At 40.0% G+C, this 23,331-nt stretch overlaps 1 protein-coding gene across 2 annotated transcripts in view; it reads left to right on the top strand.

Annotated features, from left to right (window-relative positions):
- Positions 1-23,331, top strand: part of SUMF1 (sulfatase modifying factor 1) — a 97,432-nt gene that overhangs the window by 29,633 nt on the left and 44,468 nt on the right. For both annotated transcript variants that reach the window (XM_019428758.2, XM_019428757.2), the window contains exons 4-6: positions 18,694-18,776; positions 20,661-20,783; positions 21,545-21,659. In XM_019428758.2, coding sequence (XP_019284303.2) covers positions 18,694-18,776; positions 20,661-20,783; positions 21,545-21,659 — 321 coding nt within the window. The remainder of the gene's footprint in view (positions 1-18,693; positions 18,777-20,660; positions 20,784-21,544; positions 21,660-23,331) is intronic.

Raw genomic sequence — 23,331 nt, 5'->3', positions numbered from 1 at the left:
CGACAGAATGCCAGCCAGGCTCTGTGCTGTTAGCACAGAGCCCAACAAGAGGCTCGAACCCAGAAACCACGAGATCATGACCTGAGCTGAAATCAAGAGTCAGATGCTTAACCGACTGAGCCACCCAGAACCCCAGTATATAACTGTTTTTAAGAAATCCATTCTAATAGTGTTTGTCTTTCAGTCAAGAGTTTATTTATGTTTATATATAGTTTATTATGATTACCTATGTATTGGCTTTATTTCTACCATTTTATTCTTTTCTTTCTCTTTATCACATTTTTTCTCTTCTTTTTTCTTCAATTTATTGCATATTTTTATTTTTTCTCCTCATTCTAACTTCACTTGTCTCCTTAGAAGTTCTATATGTATGTATCTTCATTTACTAAACTATTGTAACGTTCATTTAAAGTCTAACTTTTAGTCTGTTCATTTTTCTGCTCTATAATACTAGGACCGTGCTCTCATCATCCCCATCCAACTTATGTATTACTGATATCCACTATTTTATTCCAATTTGTTCTCTTCCTCCAGTACTTAGATGTTATTAATACATTTCTATATAATCAATATTCAGTTGTGGCTATAATTACTGCTGTCTGCGCCCTCCTTTCTGCATGCCAGACAGAATGTATCTTCTGACTAAAGAAGTAAATTGGTAGTAAATGTTCTTGTTATTAATAGTTTGAAAATATCTTTAATTTTGTTTTGTTGAAAGATATTTTCATGAAGTAAAAACTTGAGATTGGCAATTATTTACTGTCTGTTCACCGAAGAGATGATTTCACTGTCTTCTGGCTTCTGTTGTTGCCATTCTTCAGTCTGGTGCTTTTCCTGTGCAGGTGATCTGGCTTTGGCTGCTTTTACGATTATCTCCTGTCTTTGTGATTATACATTTGGACTGTGATATTTATAGGTGTTGATTTCTATCATTTATCCAGCTTGAGTGTCATTGGGCGTGCTGGATCTGAGGACTGTTTCTTAAACAACTGTGGACTCTTTTTTTTTTTTTTTAAGTAGGCTTCATGCCCCACGTGGAGCCCAATGCAAGGCTCCAACTCACGACCCTGAGATCAAGACCTGAGCTAGACATTTAACCAACACCCAGGCGCCCCAACTTCAGACTATTCTTAACCACTATTGTTTTCAATATTGCTTTTTCTTCATTCCCACTTACCCCTCTTAGGGACTCCAGTTAGGTGTGAGTCAGCCCTTGTCAATCTCTTAAACCCACTTTTGAATCTATGGGTATATATATTCCATTTATATATTTTATTTTAATTTTCGTTGCTTTTTGGCTATGTCTTTGGTAATATTAGTAGTTGCCATGAGGATTACAAGATGTGTACATAACTTCTCACAGTCTATCATAGAGTTAACGTTTTAATGCTTCAAGTAAATGTAAGTACCTCATAACCATATAGGTTCCTTTACCCCTGTGCTATACTTGGCATATATAGTACATCTCTATACATTGAAAAGACCCAAGATGGTGTTATAATTTTTGTTTGCAACATATATATATATATATTTAATGTTTATTTAATTTTGAGTGAGAGAGAGAGAGAGAGAGACAGAGAACGAGTGGGGGAGGGGCAGAGAGAGAGAGAGGGAGACACAGAATCTGAAGCTGGCTCCAGGCTCTGAGCTGTCAGCACAGAGCCTGACGCGGGGCTTAAACTCATGAACAGTAAGATCATGATCTGAGCCCAAGTCGGATGCTTAACTGACTGAGCCACCCAGGTGCCCCTGTATTTTTAATTTAAAGTAGAAAAGTAATCTATTATATTTACCCAAACCATTTCTGTTGCTCTTTATTTCAGAAGTTGCCTGTTTTCCTCTGGTATTATCTCCTTTCAACCTAAATAACTTCTGTTAGCATTTATGTGAGAACAAGTCTTATATCCATGAATTCTCTTAGTTTGTTCTCATCTGAGATAAGACATGTCTTTATGTCCCCTTCATTCCTGAAGGATATTTTCGCTGGATACAACAGATCTCTGGGTTGGCACTTCTTTCATCACTTTGAAAATGTTTGACTGTTTTCTAGTCATGTGGTTTCTGATAGCACCAGTTCAATCACTGGTCTCTTATATCTATTAGTGCCATTATTTTCTGGCTCCTTTCAAGACTTAAAAAATCTTAGGGCGCCCGGATGGCTCAGTCGGTTAAGCATCAGACTTCAGATCAGGTCATGATCTCGCAGTTCGTGAGTTCGAGCCCCGCATCAGGCTCTGTGCTGGCAGCTCAGAGCCTGGAGCCTGCTTCAGATTGTGTGTCCCCCTCTCTCTCTGCCCCTCCCTTGCTCGTGCTCTCCCTTTCTCCCTCTCTCAAAAATAAATAAACATTAAAAAAATTAAAAAAAAATCTTGTCTTTGTAGTTTGATTATGATTTGGACATTTGGGGTTTTCTTAGGATTTAGGGATTATCCTATTTTTTGAGGTCCTTGGTCTGTAGATTTATGGCTTTAACCACATTAGGGGAGTTTTCAGCCATTTTGGCAAATATTTTTTTCAACATTAATGTCTCCTTTCTTTTTAGGACTCCAATGCATGGGTGTTATCCCATGTAGATATTATCCTACAGGTCCCTAAGGCTTTCTTCATTGTTTTAAAATTGTTTTTTTCTCTCTGTTCTTTAGATTGTGTACTTTCTATTGATATATCTTCAAGTTCCCCCTTTTCTGTTATTGTCATTGTGCTCTTGAGCCTATCCAGTGAATTTTTAATTTTAGATATTATATTTTGCAATTCTAAAGTTTTTTTATTTTTTTAAATTTTTTTTAAATTTTTTTATTTTTTTAACATTTATTTATTTTTGAGACAGAGAGAGACAGAGCATGAACGGGGGAGGGTCAGAGAGAGAGGGAGACACAGAATCCCAAACAGGCTCCAGGCTCTGAGCAGTCAGCACAGAGCCGGATGCAGGGCTCAAACTCACGGACCGTGAGATCATGACCTGAGCCGAAGTCGGCCGCTTAACCGACTTAGCCACCCAGGCGTCCCTCTAAAGTTTCTTTTTAAAAAATAGTTCCTGTTTCTCTGCTGATAACTCCTACCTATCTATTTATTTCAAGAATATTCACCTTTACCTCATAGCTGATGATTGTAATAGCTGCTTTAAAGTCTTTGGTAATTCCGGGGTGCCTGGGTGGCTTGGTCGGTTCAGTGTACAATTCTTGATCTCAGGGTTGTGAGTTCATACCCTGTGTTGGGCTCCATGCCCTTAAAAAAAGTCTTTGATAATTCCATCTGGGGTATCTTATGGTTGGCACTGGTTCATTTTCTTTTCCCTTCAGTGTTGAGTTTCTGGTCTTGATATAATTCTTAGGAAAATGTTGAGTTGTTTTTTTTTTTTTTTAAAGGCAGTTAATCTGGTAACCTGGTTAGGTGTAGACCCCCAGTTTTGTCTTGTTTACTGCCAGTGGTGATTTTGTAGTTTTGTTTCTTCATTCCTTTTTTGCCAGTGCATCACTGTGGTTAATTATTTTTTTCTTTACTGTAACTAGCATTTTGCTTCTTTTAATCAATTTCTTGTATGGGTAATAATACCTAACTAGGAGAGTATTGTAAAGATCAAATTCATGTACAAAGAACCACCTACTACAGTACTTAGCACATAAAAAGTCTTTTAGTAAATGTCATTATGCTGGCTTCTTCCAGTGTGCTATCTCTAATTGAAAATTGAGTTAAATTTTCTTTGCTTTGCTTTACTGTTGCCCATTTGTAAGATTTGATAACATCATATATAGCACTCTGCCAAGTTGTAATGATATTTTGAAAGGATTTGGTATTGTGGAATAAATCCTCTTGGATTATCTCAGAGTCCTTGGCTGGAGAAATACCAGTGATACATCCTTTCTTTTTCTTTTTTTCTTTCTTTTTTTTTTAGTGGGGGTGGTGAAAATATACAAAAACATAAAATTTAACATTTTAACCATTAAAAATTTTTTTTTTAATGTTTGTTTATTTTTGAGAGACAGAGTGTGAGTGGGATGTGGGGCAGAGAGAGAGGGAGACACAGAATCTGAAGCAGGCTCCAGGCTCTGAGCTGTCAGCACAGAGCCCCATGTGGGGCTGGAACTCACGAATCGAGATCACGACCTGAGCTGAAGTTGGACGCTTAACCTACTGAGTCACTCAGGCACCCCTTTTTTAACCATTTTTGAGCATACAGTTCGCTGGCAGTAAGTCATTCCCAATGTCATGCAGTCATCATCACTGTATTTTTCCTGAATTTGTTGACCATCCCTTACAGAAACTCTGTACCCATGAAGCAATAACTTCACATTCTCCCTTCCCTCCCATCACCTGGTAACCTTGATTGTACTTGGTCTCTCTATAAGTTTCTTTACTCTCCGTGTCTCATAGAAATGTCCTTTTGTGTCTGGCTTATATGACTTAGCAAAATGTCTTCAAGTTTCATTTATGTTACAGCATTATTAGATTTCATCTCTTTAAGGCTGAATGATATTCCATTGTTTCTATAGACTACATTTTGTTTATCTGTTCGTCTGTTAATGGACATTTGTGCTGTTTCTGGCTATTTAACATCTAATAGCTGTTTTGGCTTTTGTGAATAATGCTGCTGTGAACATTGGTCTACAAGTGTCTGAGTGCCTGCTTTCAATTCTTTTGACTATGTACAGTGACGTATTTTTTGAGTAGTTGTTTGGATTCATGCCTCCTTAATTACCTGCCATTATCCCTGTGGTGTGTTCTTTGACTTCTTCTAGTGATAGAAATGAGTCTACCTCCCTCTGTTTGAAAGTTTGCTTTTTGGCTTAAAATGTGGCCTCTTTAGCAAACAATCAAAAATGTCCTATTGTCCTCCAGATACTTTGCTATTCCTGAGAATACAGAAATGGAAGATATTCCACCCTGTTGCCCTTTACAGGCTCACAATTTAAGGGATGGGGTCATATAGGCTCTAAACCAAAATTAGATGTTTTTTTCTGATTTATGAATTTTTTATATCAAATGTTTTAGAGAAATAAAAACGAAGACACATACATCATGTTTTTTAAAATTTTCAAAAAGAATGAGAATATGTGAGATCCATACCATCGTGGAATGTCCTGGAGGTAGCATGAAATAACATTGAGAAATGAATTGGGAAGGGCATGGACAGGTGCTGTGGTAAGGAGTGCTGTGGAGCAGTTAGGGGAGGTGCCAGGAGAGCTGCATTTGTTGTTGACCAGGAAAGGACTGTGTGAGGAAGAGGCATTTAAGGGAAGCCTTGCAGATATGGAATAACTAATTTTGGGATCAATTAGAGCAAAGCATCTGGTGAAGGACCTACTATGTTCCTATGCTCTGGCTACTCACCTTCAGCCTTCTATGGTCTGGTCTTAGCTACATTTACTCTGGGAAGTCCATTTGAAATGGCTTTCTCTTGTCCCATATTCCAGATTTAGATTGTTCCATTTATTCTTGTCGCTTCTTGTGCTTTCTTTTTATGTCAGTTGTCTCACTTATAATTGTTTCTGTAGGTATTTGTTGAATGCCTTCCCCTTTACCAGGTATATTCTATAATGGTGTGTGAGAATGCACTATACCACTATGTCCTCAGCATAGTAACTATCACTTAAGCACCTAATAAATATTTGCCAAAAAAATGAAAGAATGCCATTTGGGTATCATCTATTAGAGCATTTAGTTTTTGAAAGCTACGGGGCTCAGACCTCACATGACCTGTCTCATGTTGGAAAGTTGCTTTTTCTTGGCAAGAAAACACTGGCTTAGTCAATCGGGGTTGAGGTAGGTTCACAGTAACTGAGTTATTTGGGAAGGGTGGTCCAGGGGTGGCTGATGGGATAAGATAAGAAGAAAACATAGTCACACAACTGTATTTTGTGTCTGTTTTTGAAAAGAATAGTTGTCTGTCTGATTGAGGAGTCAATGTGTGGTGTAGGCTCAGGAAGCAAAGCCTGATAACCCTGGAAGGTGAGAACCCAATACAATAGGATAACAGGGCATAGTTTTTTTTTTCCAACCTGCGCTGAAACAAGGCACCTGATCAGAATGAGTGTGAATGAGGCAAGGCATATTGGGGTTCTAGAGGCTCAGACGTGAAATATCTCTTTAAGTAGTCCTTAAGTTTCTCCTCCTCCTCTTCCTTCTCCTCCTCTTCCTCTTCTTCTCTTTCTTTTCCATCTTCTTCCTCTTCTTCCTCTTCTCCTACTTCTTCTTCTAGTAGGCTTCATACTTAGCACAGAACCCAACACGGGGCTTGAAGTCACCACTCTGACATCAAAACCTGAGCTGAGATCAAGAGTTGGACATTTAAGTAACTGAGCCACCCAGGTACCCCCTTAAGTTTCTTTCCAAGTCCTAGGTCTTTTGTGATTTGACTTCGATGAAGAAGTAATAATGATTCTCACATCCCCGTACCTCCCAAATATTGGTGTCTGCATTGTAAACCTCTAAAGTGAGACAAAGATTGACTATTGAGTAGGGAGTCATGCCTAGGAGAGATCCAGCTTTAAGAAGAAGTTATGCAAAAATGAGAATTTTGAGTCAATGGAACTTTCAAAACCATTTGGCAAAAAACACTTTCTTTATAGATGAGGCAGTTATGGCCCAGGAGGGGAAAATGGTTTGCCTCAATTCTGGATAATGTCGAGGGTGGTACCTACCTATTAGTCCTTGAGAACCAATATAGGACCTTTCCCACTGTGTAAAACTCATAAGCCAGGAGCTGAGTCTCTCTCTTTACAAAAGGACATCCCATTGAAAGACTATATCTAAAATTGGTATTTATCCAGAACATGCTCACCCAAAGTGGGGAGGGGTTTGGAAAACATGGAAACCTCAGGAACAGGTGAATTTATTCATTAAACAAATGTTTATCTCGTATGTGCTATGGGCGAGGCAGTGTTCTGAGTGCTGTGGATACAACAGGGAAGCAGGTATGAGTCCTCAGTCTCTTGAAGGTTTAACTCTGTAAGACTCTAAACAAGTGAAGTTGTTATGGACTATGCTAATGGTCTATGAATAAAGTAAAGAGAGTAACAGGATAGAAAGTGGCTGTAATGTACTGTGGTCAGGTTCTTTTGGCTCTTTTATTTGTGGGGTCTGGGATGGCTTCTCTGACACTTGAGCGGAAACCTAAATGAGGAATAGGAGCCAGCATGACCAGTAATGAGGGAGTGATGAACGAGGGGGATTGTGATGTAAGTTGATGGTTAGGTTGGAAAAATAGGTGGCAAGTGGATTACATAGGGCTCTGCAGCCTCAGAGAAGTTTGGGTTTCTTCTTCAGTGCAGTGAGAAGCCATTGGACCTAGTTAACATTCAATAAAAAATTTTTTTGTTTATTTATTTCTGAGACAGAGAGAGACAGAGCATGAGTGGGGGAGGGGCAGAGAGAGAGGGAGACACAGAATCCGAAGCAGGCTCCAGGCTCTGAGCTGTCAGCACAGAGCCTGACGTGGGGTTCGAACTCACAAACCATGAGATCATGACCTGAGCCGAAGTCGGTCACTCAACCGACTGAGCCACCCAGGCGCCCCGGACCTAGTTAACATTTTAAAGAGGCTGCTCTGTACCATTATCAACAATAGCCAAACTATGGAGAGAGCCAAATGTTCGTTGACTGATGAATGGATAAAGAAGATGCAGTATATATACACAGTAGACTATTACTCAGCCATCAAAAAGAATGAAATCTTGCCATTTGCAATGACGTGGATGAAGCCAGAATGTATTACACTAAACAAAATCAATCAGAGAAAGACAAATACCATATGATTTCACTCATATGTGGAATTTAAGAAACAAAACAGATGAACATATTGGAAGGGGTGGGGAAGAGAGGAGAGGGAAACCACAAGAGACTCTTAATATTAGAGAACAAACTGAGGGTTGATGGAGGGAGGTGCATGGGTGATGGGCTAGATGGTTGATGGACATTAAGGAGGGTACTTGGGATGAGCACTGGATGTTGTATGTAACTGATGAATCACTGAATTCTACTCCTGAAACCAATACTGCACTATATGTTAACTAATAAAAATTTAAATTAAAAAAAAAGTAAAGAGGTTGCTCTGGCTTCTGCATGGGTTTTGTCACAGTTGGTGAGACTTGATTGCTGTAGAGCAGGGTGGTAGGAGTAGAGATGCTCAAAGTGGTCTGATATTTGGAAGTACATCTGAACCCATAAGGGGAGAAGGAGAGGAAGGACTCAAGTATGACTACTACGTTTTGGCCTGAGAAGCTGGGGAGATGGTGATTGCCTTTGAGATGGTAGAGAACCTGGAGAAGGTTGGAGAAATTACTGAACCTAGTGAAGACTAAGAGTTGACTGAATTATAATTATTCTACAAATGTCTGAAAGGTGATCTGAAAGGAATTTGATTTATTCCATGTGATCCTTGGGAGCCTAATGAGTCCCAGCAGTTGGAAGGCCTCTGGAAGGCATTTCATTTTAACCATTGATTAGGAATCTTCTGTTTACTAGAATGACCTAGACATGAGGGACTGCCTGTGAGGAAGTGGTGTCGGTCACCCGAATTGTTCAAGCTGAGACAGGGAGACCATCTATTGATAGAGTGACCATACAATTTATTGTCCAAATCAGGACACTTTTGAGAGTGAAATGGGATGCTCTTAATTATGCTGGATAACAGGTGTAAATCTGGACTGCTCCATCACATGAGGACCAGTGTTTATCCTACCTTACCTATCCTCCTAGGGACACTGTAGAAAGGATGCCTTTGGGTATAAAAGTTGAAATCACGTGACCTCTTGACATTCCATTCAGATCTAAGGTTCTGAAGATCTGTGGTATGTTTTATTGAACCAAAAATATTGATGCCCAACTTTTCTGATTAAGTGAAGTACACTTACATTGCAGGCAGCTTCCTGTGTGGAATGCCCTACCCACTCCTTCCCTGCTTCACTTGCTCCTCCTTCTCACCTCCTATGGGAAGCACTTGCAAAGTAGCATCCCCTGACTGTGGTTGGGTGCCCCTCCTTGGGCTCCCATAGCTCATCCAGTTCCTCTTGGTACAGTATTTAATGCAGGCTTAAAGTCATCTACTCATTTGTTTGCCTTCAACCCCAGATTGTATGCTTCGTTTCTGCACCTCCTGGGCCCAGCACAGGGCTGGCGTAGGGCAGATGTTCATGGAATGTTTATTGAGTGAATGAATGAATGAGTGAATGAAACCATTGTGAATTAGTTTTTTTTTTTAATGTTTATTTTTATTTTTGAGAGAGAGAGAGACAGAGAGACAGAGCATGGACAGGGGAGGGGCAGAGAGAGAGGTGGGCACCGAATCTGAAGCAGGCTCTAGGCTCTGTCAGTGCAGAGACTGACTTGGGGCTTGAACCCACAAACTGTGAGATCGTGACCTGAGCTGAAGTTGGACACTTAACTGGCTGAGCCACCGAGGCGCCCCCATTGCGAATTAATTTTATAGATTTCTAGTAATAAACTGACTAGATGTTACTAGTATATTACTAATATCTAGTATATTAGGTAAGATTTCTTAGTGTACTAATTTTGCTGATTGAGGAAACCATGGCTCAGAGAGGTTCAGTAACTTGCCCAATGTCACATTGCTAGTAAATAGCAGGAGAGGCAGGGTTGGAACCTACTAACAACTTGGTGAACTACTTGGCTCAGATGCATACTATATCCCTTTATTCAAAACTTAATTACATGTTACAGTTTAAAGATTTTGAACAGTTCTGCAATAATAATAATATAATAATAGACTTGTTTAACTTGATTGACCCTGTGCCTTCCTAACTACTTAGACTGCTGTGACTGTGGAGCCTCCCCACCTCCACCACCATCTCCTCCTTCACCTACCAACATCTTGTAAACTATTAGGAAACAGCTGTTGGAAAATGCTTGGATAGTAGAAAAGAGTTATGAACTGAAAATCTGCAGTTGTAAGTTCTTTTCCTGGCTTTGCCTGCTGCTTTTCAGGGCTTATTTTTTCATCTGTAAAATGAGGAAGTTTAAATAGATGGCCTCCCAGATCCATCCCACCTTTAAAACCCTGCAGCATTGTAAGCATGCCTGTGTTAAGCATGCAGTCATACTGGGAAAACATGGCATCCCTGAGTGTAGAGCCAGGTTTCCACTCCCTGCCAAGCTCGTCTTTGCTTCCCCAACTCTAGCAGAGCTTTGCAAGATACACAATGTTGTTAAAAATTATGCATATGTTTCCTATATTGTATGTTGTCACCACAAGGAGAATCAGCATTCACTATGCTGCCTCTGGCACAGTGTCCAGCTGCAGGGTGAAATGTACATGTCGGGCTGGTAACCTGAAGAAGTTAGCCCTGTGGAGTATTCAGAATTTGTTCTGTGGTCCTGCAGCCCTAGGCTGAGATGGGCTAGCTCAGTAGTAGCCTCTAGTTTCTTTTCTTTTTTTTTTTTTTTTCTAACATTTATTATTTATTTTTGAGACAGAGAGAGACAGAGTATGAATGGGGGAGGGTCAGAAAGAGAGGGAGACACGGAACCTGAAACAGGCTCCAGGCTCTGAGCTGTCAGCACAGAGCCCGATGCGGGGCTTGCACTCACAGACCGCGAGATCATGGCCTGAGCTGAAGTCGGACGCTTAACCGACTGAGCCACCCAGGCGCCCCTAGTAGCCTCTAGTTTCAAGGGACAGGAGTTGAACCACCACGCTGTGTGACCCTCTGCAGATGCCTGTCGCTAAACCACAGTTAGGAAGTAGATAGATCATCTCTGACTGTGGACCTTGACTGCCTTTGCAGCAAGAGTCCTGTCCCCTTTATCATGATGCATTTGGGGGTGATGATTCTCCTCTTTTTCTTCTCTTTTCCAAAAAACAGGCAGGATTATTCATTTTCTGATTTACCTCCAAAATCTCCCGTTCTTAGGATGCTTTTTCTACATTCTGTCTTCTGTTTGCCCTTTTTTTTCTCAGAAGCTTCAGAACTTGGAAGGCATGAAGAAAAAAATCAAATGGCATTCAGACTTTCTGCAATTTCCCTGTATTATACATTGAAAAGGATCTAAGTAAGCCACTAACAATTTAAGGAGCCTAAATGGAGCCTCCTTGTAAAGAATTGTAATAAATACCTTGCTGTGGAGTGCCATGATTTTTTTTTTACATATACTCAGCCTTCTTTGCAGACGGAAACTACTCACAAAATCTATTAATGTTGAAGATTTTTAAAAATGAGTTTTAGAAAGAACTATAGAGATATACTCTTAGGTACTATTTCTGGAAATTTAGCAGAAGCAAAAAAAATTCAAAATGTAAGTAAAGGTGTTTGAAGATATTTACTGTATTGTTATCTGTAATAGCTGCCCCCCCCTCCCCCAAGAGCAACAAAGTTTAATATAACTTGAGTGGTTCAGTGTTAGGAGATTATTTGGTAAATTATGATATATCAAGATGAAAAATATTGTGTGTGGCCACTAAAAATGTTTGTTGTGAAGTCCAGATTAAAAATAGGAAAATATTTAGTAAAATGAATGAAAACAATCAATATATAATTTGGGAAAAATATGTAAAAATGTGTATGCTGATTGATGAAACTGGAAGATGAATATAAAAATAAAATTTGCAGGGGCACCTGGGTGGCTCAGTCAGTTTAGCGTCCTACTTTGGCTTAGGTCATGATCTCACGGTTGGTGAGTTTGAGCCCTGCATTGGGCTATCTGCTGTGAGCACAGAGCCCGCTTCAGATGCTCTGCTCCTTCTCTCTCTGCCTCTTCCCTGCTCTCTCTTTCTCAAAATTAAATAAACATTAAAAAAAATAAAGTTTGCAGAAGAATGGTGGATATAAATAATTTTTAATTAAATTAATAAATATTTTTAATATTGATTATTTTTTGGTTTTTCATTGTAAACTTAAGTCTTTTACCTCTGTTAAAAGAAAACAGAAAAGCTGAGTAAAAATATGTTCAGTGTAATTTACAAATTAAAAATGGTGCCCACAAAAGAACATTAAATATTATCCATAATCTCACTACCCAGAAATAACCATCGCAAACACTTCAGTATATGTACTACTAATCTTTTCTTGGGGTGTGTTTATGGTGTCTGTCTGTAAACACATTTTTAAGTAGACTTGTCTACACATACTTACTTATAAGTGGCTTTTTTCATTTTCTGTGTAGGGTAAACATTTATCTAAGCAATTACATTTTTACATTTTTCCTGCATATAATTTTTAATGACTACATTCTGTTCCTTCCTCTGGATGTACAAATAAGCTAAGCAACTCAGCCGGTCTCCTCGCTGTGTGTGCATATGATGTAGTCTTCTGCTGAGTATTATCAAATTGCTGTTATGTTGATTTACGTGGACACCTCTTTGCCTAAAGAAGTAAAAAAATATATATATTAAAAAAAATCCTTTTCTTTCTCTTTTTTTTAAAAATCCCAAATCAACTTTCTTCATACAACTGAGAGGTAAACTAGAGCACTTATTTTATTTTTAAAAAAAATTTTAAAATGTATTTATTTTTTAATTAAATCCAAGTTAGTTAACATATAGTGTAGTAGTGGTTTCAGGGGTAGAATTTAGTGATTCATTACTTACATAGAACACTTAATGCTCATTCCAACAAGTGCCTTCCTTAATGCCCATCACCCAGGTAGCCCATCCCCCCACACAACTCCCCTCCTGCAACCCTCAGTTTGTTCTCTGTATTTAAGAGTCTCTTATGGGTAGTGTATTATGATAAGCAAAATAAGTCAGTCAGAGAAAGACAAATATCATATGATTTCACTCATATGTGGAATTTGAGAAACAAAACAGATGAACGTGGGGGAAGGGAAGGAAAAATAAGATCAAAAAAGAGAAGGAGGCAAACTAGATCATATTTAAGGATTCTTTGAGCCCAGTGATTCTTTGAGCGATTTTTTTCATGTTACATATAGTGAATGACTATATATAGGCTATCTACCCACTTCTCTCTTAAGGATGTGTAATGAATATTTAGAGTATACTGATTGATGCCGTGGGAATGTAGTGCATTCTAGCATGAGGAATTTCACTAAGAACTGAAGCAAAAAGTATTGAAAATTTTCATATATGTCTTAAATTTCATAAATGTTTGTACTCTGTGTGAAAAAGTATGCCTTTTTCTGTCACACAAATTGTATTAATGAATACCTAATTTAGGATTTAATTTAAAATAAGCTCTCAGAATTGACTACCTACCTATTTCAATGATGAATTCATTTTTGTTCTTTATTAAAGCCTAGTTCTTTTATTTTTAATTGTTTGTTTGTTTGTTTATTTTTGAGAGAGAGAGCGAGCACGCACACATGGGTAGGGAGGGGAAGAGAGAGAGGGAGACAGAGAATCCCAAGCAGGCTCTGCATTGTCAGCACAGAGCCCAATGTGGGGCTTGAACTCACAAATTCTGAGATCATGACTTGAGCCAAAATCAAGAGTCAGATGCTTAACTGACTGAGCCACCCAGGGGCCCCTGAAGGAAGAGATTTTTAACTCACTGTGTGCTTTCTATTTTGTTTGATTCCTTCAGTTGCTGGATTCTCCTCCGGTTTTAACTTACACTTCATGAATTTGAACAGGTCTATAATTTCTCATTGTTCACTAGTGTCAGTTGAAACTTCTCCCAGGCTGTTTTTATAGGGGTAACTGTCATATTTAAACTGTTTCAAGAAATGTCCATCTTTTTAATTTGCTTGTTTAAATGCATTTAGTTTTTAAGAGAACAGCTGTAAAGTTGTGAACCTGACATCTTTACACTTGAATATGCATAATTAGACAGTGCTCTTTTTCCTGTGCCGACTGTATTCTAGGCTGTGTGTTTATAAGAAGCATAATTTACCACCTCTGGCAAGAATAAGGATGCTTTTGATATCTTCTCCATTTCTTTTCTTTAAACTGTTACTACAATTCCCTAGGGAGAGGTGAGAAAAGATGTCTTTGCGCCAGGAAGTCCATTTCTCAAGGGGACATCAATACTCACATGGCTTCTATTTACATTGTAATTGGTCACTGGCTGTCTGGTACAGCTGTTTCAACTTAAAACCCAAGACAGTTGCTATGGAGATGGTTGAGTAGAAATAGGTCAAGTTAAAATCCTTTTCCCCCTGGTTATAAGGGAGTGCTGTAACTCTGGAATTGTCTCAGTTGAACAGAAAATGGGTAGGTGGGCAACCACATTTAAAAAAAAAAAAAAAAGTCCTCTTTGTAGGATGAGGCTTATCATACATGCCAGTCTGCTCGACTCTGTGAGCAACACACCTGCAGACCCTTGCTGTTGAAGCAAAGGAGCTTAGACATACCATAATTTGCAGTATGACCTTGATTAGCTGACTCATATATGGCTCCCAGAAGTTATTTGTTTCATAAGTTCCTCAACATGGTAGGATAGCATTTATTTTCAAGACACAACCAGGAGTTCAAGAACAAGTTTTTAAAAACATAGTGTTAACAGTAACAATTGGAAAAAGGAAGGCATCTAGTGACATTGGATGGGGTTTGCCTAAAATTGGGCTGGAAAACATCATGGCTTTCCTAGAGCGTGATTCCCAGGATAAGTGATGTCCTACCTCTGATTGCACTGGTCCTCTCATGTGGGGTGACTTTGATTACCTATTTTTTCTTCATCATGTGTCAGATGGGGAGATCGTTCCTGACTATGTATCTGATGATTACAGTGAAGACTTAAGGTCTTTATCACAGATAGGCATGTGGTATAGGTACTCTTATAGGTCCCAAAGCTTTGTCTGGCTTAGGACTTGGTGACTGTGGATTCCTCCTGCATCCTCTATACCCTACCCTCTTCCTCCCCATCCCCCAAATCTGTGGTGCTACTTGCTTCAGGGAATGGGTTAGTTTATGTGTAGATGGTTCTCACATCATGATTGTGATGAAAGATGGCAACTATACACTCTTCTTGAGAATTCTTTGGAAATGACACATGTTCTAATTTCTCAGCCTATCTTCTGAAAAGGTTGAACTGGGGGGTGGCTGGGGCTCATGCTGAAGAAGTATTAGGGGGCAAATTTTCACTGATAGAATATATATTCTTCAAAAGTTCTAAGAGAATATTGCAACATGCAATAGCGTAAATGAATAACAGTAATAATGAGAGCTAACACTTATGTAATTCTTACTTTGTACCAGGCACTGTTCTAAGCTCTTTATGTACATTTCTTTATTTAATTCTCACAACAACCCAAGGAAGAGGATAGAAGTATTATTATCCCATTTTACAAATGAGGAAACTGAGACCTAGAAAGGTTAAACTAAGAAACCCAAGATCATGCAGCTTGTAAAATGTGGTGCTATTGTTCAGACTCAGGTAGCCAGGCTCCAGGATAGGATGCTCTTACCACTATGCCTCTATGAACTATCTATTAACATTTAAGAAAGAGAATCTTTTTTTTTTTTTCCTGATTACCATAGTGCAGTGGGTTATTTTGCACCTCCCAGGGTGCATTTGGCAATGTCTGGAGACATTTTAGGCTCCCGCAATTAGGGGGAGGGTGCTATTGGCATCTAGTGGGAAGAGGTCAGGGATGCTATTAAACATCCTGCAGGGCACAAGACAGCCCCTTACAACAAGGAATTACTTGGTCTAATATGTCAGTCATTGCTGAGGTTGAGAACTCTTATTATCGTAATACACACTCATTCTTAAAAAAGCATATTACTCCTCTAGTCTTGACCCCCATAATTGCAAGTATATTTTTCCAGACTTTTTTTCTGAGTATACTACATACACATTCGTATGCATATATTTTACAGAATCAAATACATATCCTATTCTATAGGTTATCTTTATAACACATTATATACATATTTCCACCTCGGAGTATCTTTTGATAACTGTACAGTATTCCTTTGGAGGGATGGCTGCCAAGGCTGGGTTACTTTGTAATTTTTAATTAGAAATAATACTATAATACTGTAGATCTATCTTTGCATACTTACCTCAGGTCTTAGTATATTGGAGAAAAACTAGGTTGTGGCCTTTGGACGAGGGCAGTGTTACCGTGGTGTCCCCTCCCCATCTCAAGCCAGTCTGTTCTTTGTGTTTCACTGTGCACATCCCTGAGATTGTTGATCATTGTGAACCTCCATGAATTCAAGTCATGTAAGCTAGGGGTCTGTTTGGGATGCGTTGCTAAGATAATGTGAAAGGTTCCAGAGAAGAGAAATCCTGGGAGAAGTGAAAAGCAGATATTTAGAATGAGAGAAAGTGTGTGTGTGTGGTGGGGAGGAAACTGAGTCAGACCTATAGCACTAGTGTGTGTAAGGTGGTACCTAGATCCACCAGTTTGAGTTTTGTAGACATTTTTAAAGGAAAATGAAGTGACTAGGTCCACATTTTGTTCCCCACTTTGTGCAATGAACCATGTAAGATAAACAAAATAATTTAAAAACTATCGATATACTGTCTTGTCTTTAACTTTCATTTTGAGAGAGACAGAGAGTGAGCGGGGGAGGGACAGAGAGACAGGGAGACAGAATCCCAAGCAGGCTCTGCGCTGTTAGTGCAGAGCCCGACGTGGGGCGCGAACCCACAAACCGCGAGATCATGACCTGAGCCAAAACCAAGAATCTGACGCTTAACTGACTGAGCCACCCAGGTGCCCCTCAATATACTGTCTTAACTCATACTCTGAGGATTCCTGGAGTGGAAGATCTCTTTTAGGAATCAGGCTCAGTGCTGGCAGACAGTGGGTGTTCAGCAAATATTTGTAACCAGAGTGAATTGAGGGGAAGAGGAGAGGAAAGGGAACAGTCTAAGAGGCCCTTGGAGCAGCCGTACCAGGGTCTGCTCTACATCAGCCAGGTCCATGGAAGCTCCCCTCTGAAGAAGGGGCTGGAAACCTTGGAGCACATGTGCCATTCGGGCTTGGGTTTGGTTGTCTTCGCTAAAGCTGTACATATTCAGCAGTGCCACTCTGTGGTGTGCAGTCCACAGAAATGCATATGTATACTTGCTGAAAGTCAGGAGCACCTAAAAATGTTGATAGAAGTAAACACTGTTCATAACAGATAGCCCTGAACTGGAACCCACCCAAATGCCCATCAGTAGTAGAATAGATCAGTAAGTCAGTTTTTTAAAAATAGTTGCTACTGATGAAATGTTTCAAAACACAAAAGGTACAAGAAAATTAGGCAATCTCATTTCTTCCACCCAGATTTAACAAAGGTTAACATTTTGTCACATTTGTCTTCTTTACTTCTTTTATTATTTTAAGAAATAGAACTTCTGGTGCCCTCTCTGATCAGTGTTGGGGGTGGGTTGGGGTTGGGTGAGTGATCTGAAGTTACTGAAACTCGAAAGTGGGAAAACCTCGGCTTTCTATGCACCTTTGCCCTTGACATGGAAGGGGTTAGCTGTCGCTGGACCCTAAGCATCCAGCAGTCAAGTCAGTGAGAACATCCCCAGATTTAAGTGTCTGCAGCGCCATACTTGAAACAGAAATAAGCCATGCCTTTCGCCTCTCCTGGTCTCAGAAAAATAAAACACCTTGCAATAGTGTCCTTTAAGGACATAATGCCTGTATCATTGAAAAATATAAGAGAATTTGTTTTTTCCCATCAGGTTGTGATTGGAATCCCATGAATGTTTTGATTGTGCTGATATGAAAAAAAGAACAAGAACAGAGTTTGGTCTTTTCAGTGATTGCTGTAATTGTTAGCAGAAACACTTCCCCCTTCTCTTCCACTCAACCCAGCTCATCAGGGAGCAAATGACTGACAGTAGCATTGTCATGGGGACAACCTTGAGTCTACTTCGGTTTATATTACAAGAGTCATGTGCAAATTTCTGTTCTTTGGTTAGTATTAGGAACAATGGTGATGAAGATGTTTTATGACTCTCCTCCTGTCATGAGGCCGTGGTTGAGATGAGTTCTCTGTACTGAGTGCATGCTAGTGCCAGGCATACTCGTAAGCCCTTCATATATGTTATGTTTCCTCCTTGTCATAACCCATGAGGTAGGTATTGTTACTGTCTCCATCTAAGAGTATGAAAACAGGCCTTGGGAGGTTCAGTAGGTTGCCAGGGGTCACATCGTGGGTGATTTGACTCTTGTTTTGACTGGTTCCAAAGCCAAGCTCTTAACCAGTCACTAAATTTTACTTGGGTAACTGGAACTGTAAAGTAGGAATTAAGGTCCTGGGAACATCTGGCTGAGCACTTCCCTATCTAATTCAACCTCTGAGGTAGGTGAGGCCAGGGTCCTGCACCCATATTGCAGATGAAGCCAGATAAACAGTGAACTTGCTTGGGGCTGCACATCTGATGTTAGGCTAGAAATTGAACCAGGGTCTTTTGAAAGCACACTGCAGCTTTTCACCCTATGCTTCAGCTTGATATCTGACCACCTGGGTTGGACCTTCAGCCCAGCACATACTTGTAAGGTTAACTCTGTTTCCCCATGTTTTAAACAGGAGCAGTACTACCTGTCTCTCACTTGTTAGAGATTATAGAGGATTAGCTAGCACTTCCTCTTTTAAACAATTCTTGGAGATACACATCATTTAAATACATGTCTATTCAGTCATTGTGGTGCTTTTTGATATGAAATAATACTTTTTTGTTGAAGATTTATTTTTGATAGTCTGGTAAAAGTATTTGTTTGGTAACTGATATGGAAGTTGAAGATCATAAGTCAGATTTTTTTCTGCACATACTGAGTCATTGTTTTTCTAGAGTCATCCTAACTAACCTCAGCTTTTCTGGGTGTTGCTTTGAGGTTGCAGCTGCTCCCTGGTGGTTACCTGTTAAAGGCGCTAACTGGAGACACCCAGAAGGACCAGACTCTACTGTTCGACACAGGTGAGGCTGGTGGTTCTTTCCCTGGTGGACATTTTTAATTGCCAAAAAGATTCCTGTGCTGTTGAAAAGGAACTCGGTGGCCATCTTCATCTGTAAAAGAGTGCTAATGACCAACTCTCGTTGGTTGGTAGGAAAATAACATAGCAGGAAATAACATATGGGGAGATCCAAACACTGTTCTAACTCATAGAAGGCTCCTAACAAGTGACCTCTTTCTTCCTCATTTGGCCTCTCAAAGAGTTTGCTTTGCAAATTTTTCCCCCCTTTGACAGGCCTATTATAAATCTCTTGACATATTTAATGTTTGCAACCTGTCTGTTTGCTCTCTCCTATGAGTGGGTCACGATGAGGAAGACCATCTGTGCTGTGGATAAGTAGTTGTGTCTGGCCAGGTGGTCACTGTGGAAACTCAAGCCTTGGGTATAGGATTCATGTTATCTCCAGTCCTGGACTGACATACTTTGAGGCCACCATCTGACTGAAAAACCACAGAGCTGCAAGTCGGTCAGCCAGTCTCCAGGGTGGCAAGGAAATAATTATCTCAAGCAAAAATAGAGTAGCACTTTAAGCCCTGGAGATGGAGAAAGGTTGGGTCAGGACTCAGCATCTCAACAGCCTAAGAAAACTGTTCTCCTAACCCACTTTTTCTGATGGGAATTTTGAGCCTCTATTTTTAACAACATCCCTGGTTATTGCCCTCATTGTCAGGGAGCTAAGAGCTCATGAAGTTCAGCTTTAGGGATATAGCCCCTTGACGAAGGGCAGAAAGAAACCTTGCAAAGCCTGAGCTGGCAGCCTTTGTGGTAGAAATAGACTGTGAGGCAGAAAGTCATAGAATTCTTGGGCACCACAGGTTGACTGGGCCTCTTAGCTCCCAAATGGTATTTTCTTTCATGAACTTAATAGAAGAAAAAGCTAAGACAGAAGGAAAACCCAGAGGGGAATGTATTTTTTCCACTGAGTACATTTTCTTAGCAAAGTATGTCTCTGCTGAAAACAGTAACTGACACATAACAGGTACTCAGTAAACATTTGTTGAAGGAATAAATGAAAGTCATGGTGTAATTGCTGGAGGGAATTCAGAGGTGTTTAAGGAATGGACTAGGAGTGTGTAGTTCACTTGAAAAAGGGTGAACAGGGAATTAGAATTATCTAGTGCTGTATGAACGTGCGGATCCCCTTATTTGCAAACTTTCCCCTTAACCTTCCTTATCCTTCTATGCCCTTAGAAAAAATACTCATTTGGTATCTGCTAGCAGGAGGTGCATATAGCTGACTAATCTGTAGTAGAAAGGCACAAAGTTTAAAGCCAAGCAACCTGTGCAGAGGAGGGGAAAAGCAAGATTGTGCAGAGGGAAAAGTTGAGATTGTAATGTAGGCCCAAGAAGTCCCCACTGATCCCTTTGAGGGCTTTGGGGTAAATAGGGCCTGTAGGACGGAGCTGTGGGTGTTCTGAAATGGCTGGACCTTTATGCCCCTACTGTGGTTAGTCATTGGCTGTTCTTAGGTGACTCTCCACAGCTGTGGGAGACCCTGAAGGGGCACTCCCAGCAGCTGGAACAGCACTCCTTCCTTCGAGGGGGACATGGGGGGTGCATCTCCACACCCAGTGTACCAAGTGAGATTCTCTAGGGGTCTAGGCCTGCCTGCTGGGGAGGACATGTTTTAAGTCTAGTTCCAAGGAGGATTATAACCCATTTGGGAGCCTCGGATGTCAGACACCTGTGGTGGAAGGTGACAGATGTGGCACAGCTGGGGGTTTGATTGGACTGAGATTGGACACCCAGATTGGACTGAGGGTGATTATAGGCGCTTTGCTGAAGCTGGTTTCTGTTTCCTGTTCTAGTTCGTGCCCCTCTACACTCTGCTTTTGCTCTTCCCCAGGCCTCATCATCCAGTTCTGCACGTCTCCTGGAACGATGCCGTGGCCTACTGCACGTGGGCGGGAAAGCGGCTGCCCACGGAAGCTGAGTGGGAATACAGCTGTCGAGGAGGCCTGCAAAACAGGTACTCGGAGGGTCTCACCTTGCCTAACTATGTGTTGACCTTTTTCTAAATCTGTGGAACTTACTTCGGTTAGAAAGTTGATTGAAAAAAGAGCTTTTTCTTCCTAGGCTTTCTTCACCTGTAAGTTCCTTCATGAACTTACTAGGAGACACTGATGCCTGGGTCACCAAAGTGTCAGGTGAAGTGGGCTCCCTGCAGCCCCAAAGGGTGCTTCACGCATTCATCTCCCTATGATCTTACAGAGTCCTCCTCAGAGCCTCTTGGCAGGCTGCCTTGTGTTTAGGATTTTCTTATTTTAGGCATGTCCTGAAGCAGTGGTATTTCTCTGCTTCTAGAACCATGAGAGAGAAAGCTCATGTTTGGGTCACATCTTCTAGGAAAGGCTCCTTAAAATAGCAGAGGCTTTTTAAAAAAGTATGGTGTGATACTGCCTGATTGTGCTACCATATAAGTCCACAATGATGCCTACTTTCCCAGCCTTCTATAAGCCCTTCTTTTAGCTATGTGACTTATTGCAGGCCTCTCTAGTACCCGGGAAACACGGAGATTGTGGTGAACTTGACATGAGCTGGTTGTGCGGAAGTTTCAAAAACAAAACAGTTCTGGTTAAAAGCTTTATTTATTTATATATTTGAAATGTAAAACGTAGTTCACTCAGAACAAGTGAGCAATGCCCTCTCTTTCATTGCATTCCTTCTCTTGACTTTAATCCAGAAGCCTGTGCCTGTTTGACAGGCTGATGCCTGTGTCTCTTCTGACAGACTTTTCCCCTGGGGCAACAAACTGCAGCCGAAAGGCCAACATTATGCCAACATTTGGCAGGGCGAGTTTCCTGTGACCAACACTGGGGAGGACGGCTTCCGAGGGACTGCGCCTGTGAGTAGCGAGGCTTCTGGAGGCGGGCGGCAGCCACAGAGAACGCGGACATGCGCGGAAGGCATTGCGCGCTCTCTGACTAGTCTGTTGCCGTCTTCCTGTGTTCATCCGCCTGTGCGCGTGGCAGTTCCTAATAATCAATCAAATATTCTTTTTCATAACACAGTTTTCTTTCTGATTCCATCATACTTAGAGAAACTTCGGAAAACAAAAAGTATAAAAGAGAAAATTCAAAGGACCTGGAATTTTGCCACCCAGAGATAAACCTTGTTAGCATTTTGGTACATTTCTTTCTGCTCCTTTCCATGTTTATTGATGCTAATAATAGCTGGTAGTTAGTGAGTGTTTGCAGTGTGGCAGGCTTGGTGCTAGGCCATTTTTATGAGTTAATGCATTTAATGTTAATTCAACTTTGTAAAGTAGGTACCATGTATTTTGTCCTCATTTTCCAGGTGGGCATTCTGAGGGACAGAAAGGTTAACTAACTTGCCCAAGGATACGCAACTGGAAAGTAGCACAGTTGGAGTTTGAACTGGGTCTGTTTGTTTCCAAAGCCCATGTTCTGAACTGCCATATATGCCAGCATATGTTTTTCTGGTGTATATATAGCTGTGTGTATGTGTATATATGTGTGTGTATACACACATACATACATACATACATATATATACATACATATATATATATATATGTATATATACATATATATATGTATATACTTTTTACATGTTGCTTTTGGGTCATGCTGAATGTAATACTTAAAATCCTGTTTTTCCCTGCTTAATATGAGGAACAAATACATTGTCTTTCAACAGATGGATAACCTGTCATTTGAATAAGCCCTAATTTATTTGCCTTTTATTAATCATTCACTAATTTAGGTTATATCTGTTGTTTTGTCATGTTTTGTTTTTGCTAAATAATTTAACAAGGAACATCTTGTACATAAATATTAAATTGTATATCTGATGATTTGTTTAAGATAGGTTTCCCAAAATGAAATTAATGAGCCAAAGACTAGTAAACACTCTTGGTAAAGGTTTTAGATATATGGCTAAACTGTTTTCCAGAGTGTGTATCGCATACTTTCCTCCACAAGTATATAAGAGTTCTTTTCTCATTGCTCTTTTGCTGGCAAAATCATACACTAATGAAGCAATGTTGAAAATATTTCATTTTCTCCTAACAGTGCGGAAAGAAATCTTGTGGTGGGGAAGTAACACCTTACTGGGTTTGTTGTTACAGAGAATGATTTTCTTTCAACACTCTTTCAAACAGTTGTCATTTTTTTCATATTTGTATTTTTGTTTCACACAAAAATAATTCTTCCAAAATTTACTTATAAATGTAACACAGATACATTGTTTGGAAGATGGCCAAATGACTCTAAAATGTGACTGAAATAATAAAGTAGTGAGAAACACCCAGACATTTTTGGAAAAGATGAAGAGTGGAGAGACACTTGACCTACCAGAAATCTAAAAATAGTTTGAGCTATAGTAGTTAAAGCATTATAGTTTCATTTTGGGGGGGCAATTGATGTAAATAATAGATTGCATGAGAAGATGTAGCCTTCCAAGAGGTATTGGGGTGCATATGTGTATATATAAAATTCCACATATATGTGTAAGCATGTGATAAAGGAACCAACACAAACCAATGGGAAATGATG

The sequence above is a fragment of the Panthera pardus genome, unplaced genomic scaffold (genome assembly GCF_024362965.1).
Source record: "Panthera pardus isolate Hobbes unplaced genomic scaffold, ASM2436296v1 HiC_scaffold_8, whole genome shotgun sequence".
Lineage (NCBI taxonomy): Eukaryota > Metazoa > Chordata > Mammalia > Carnivora > Felidae > Panthera > Panthera pardus.
This window is presented reverse-complemented; position numbering and strand designations above follow the sequence as displayed.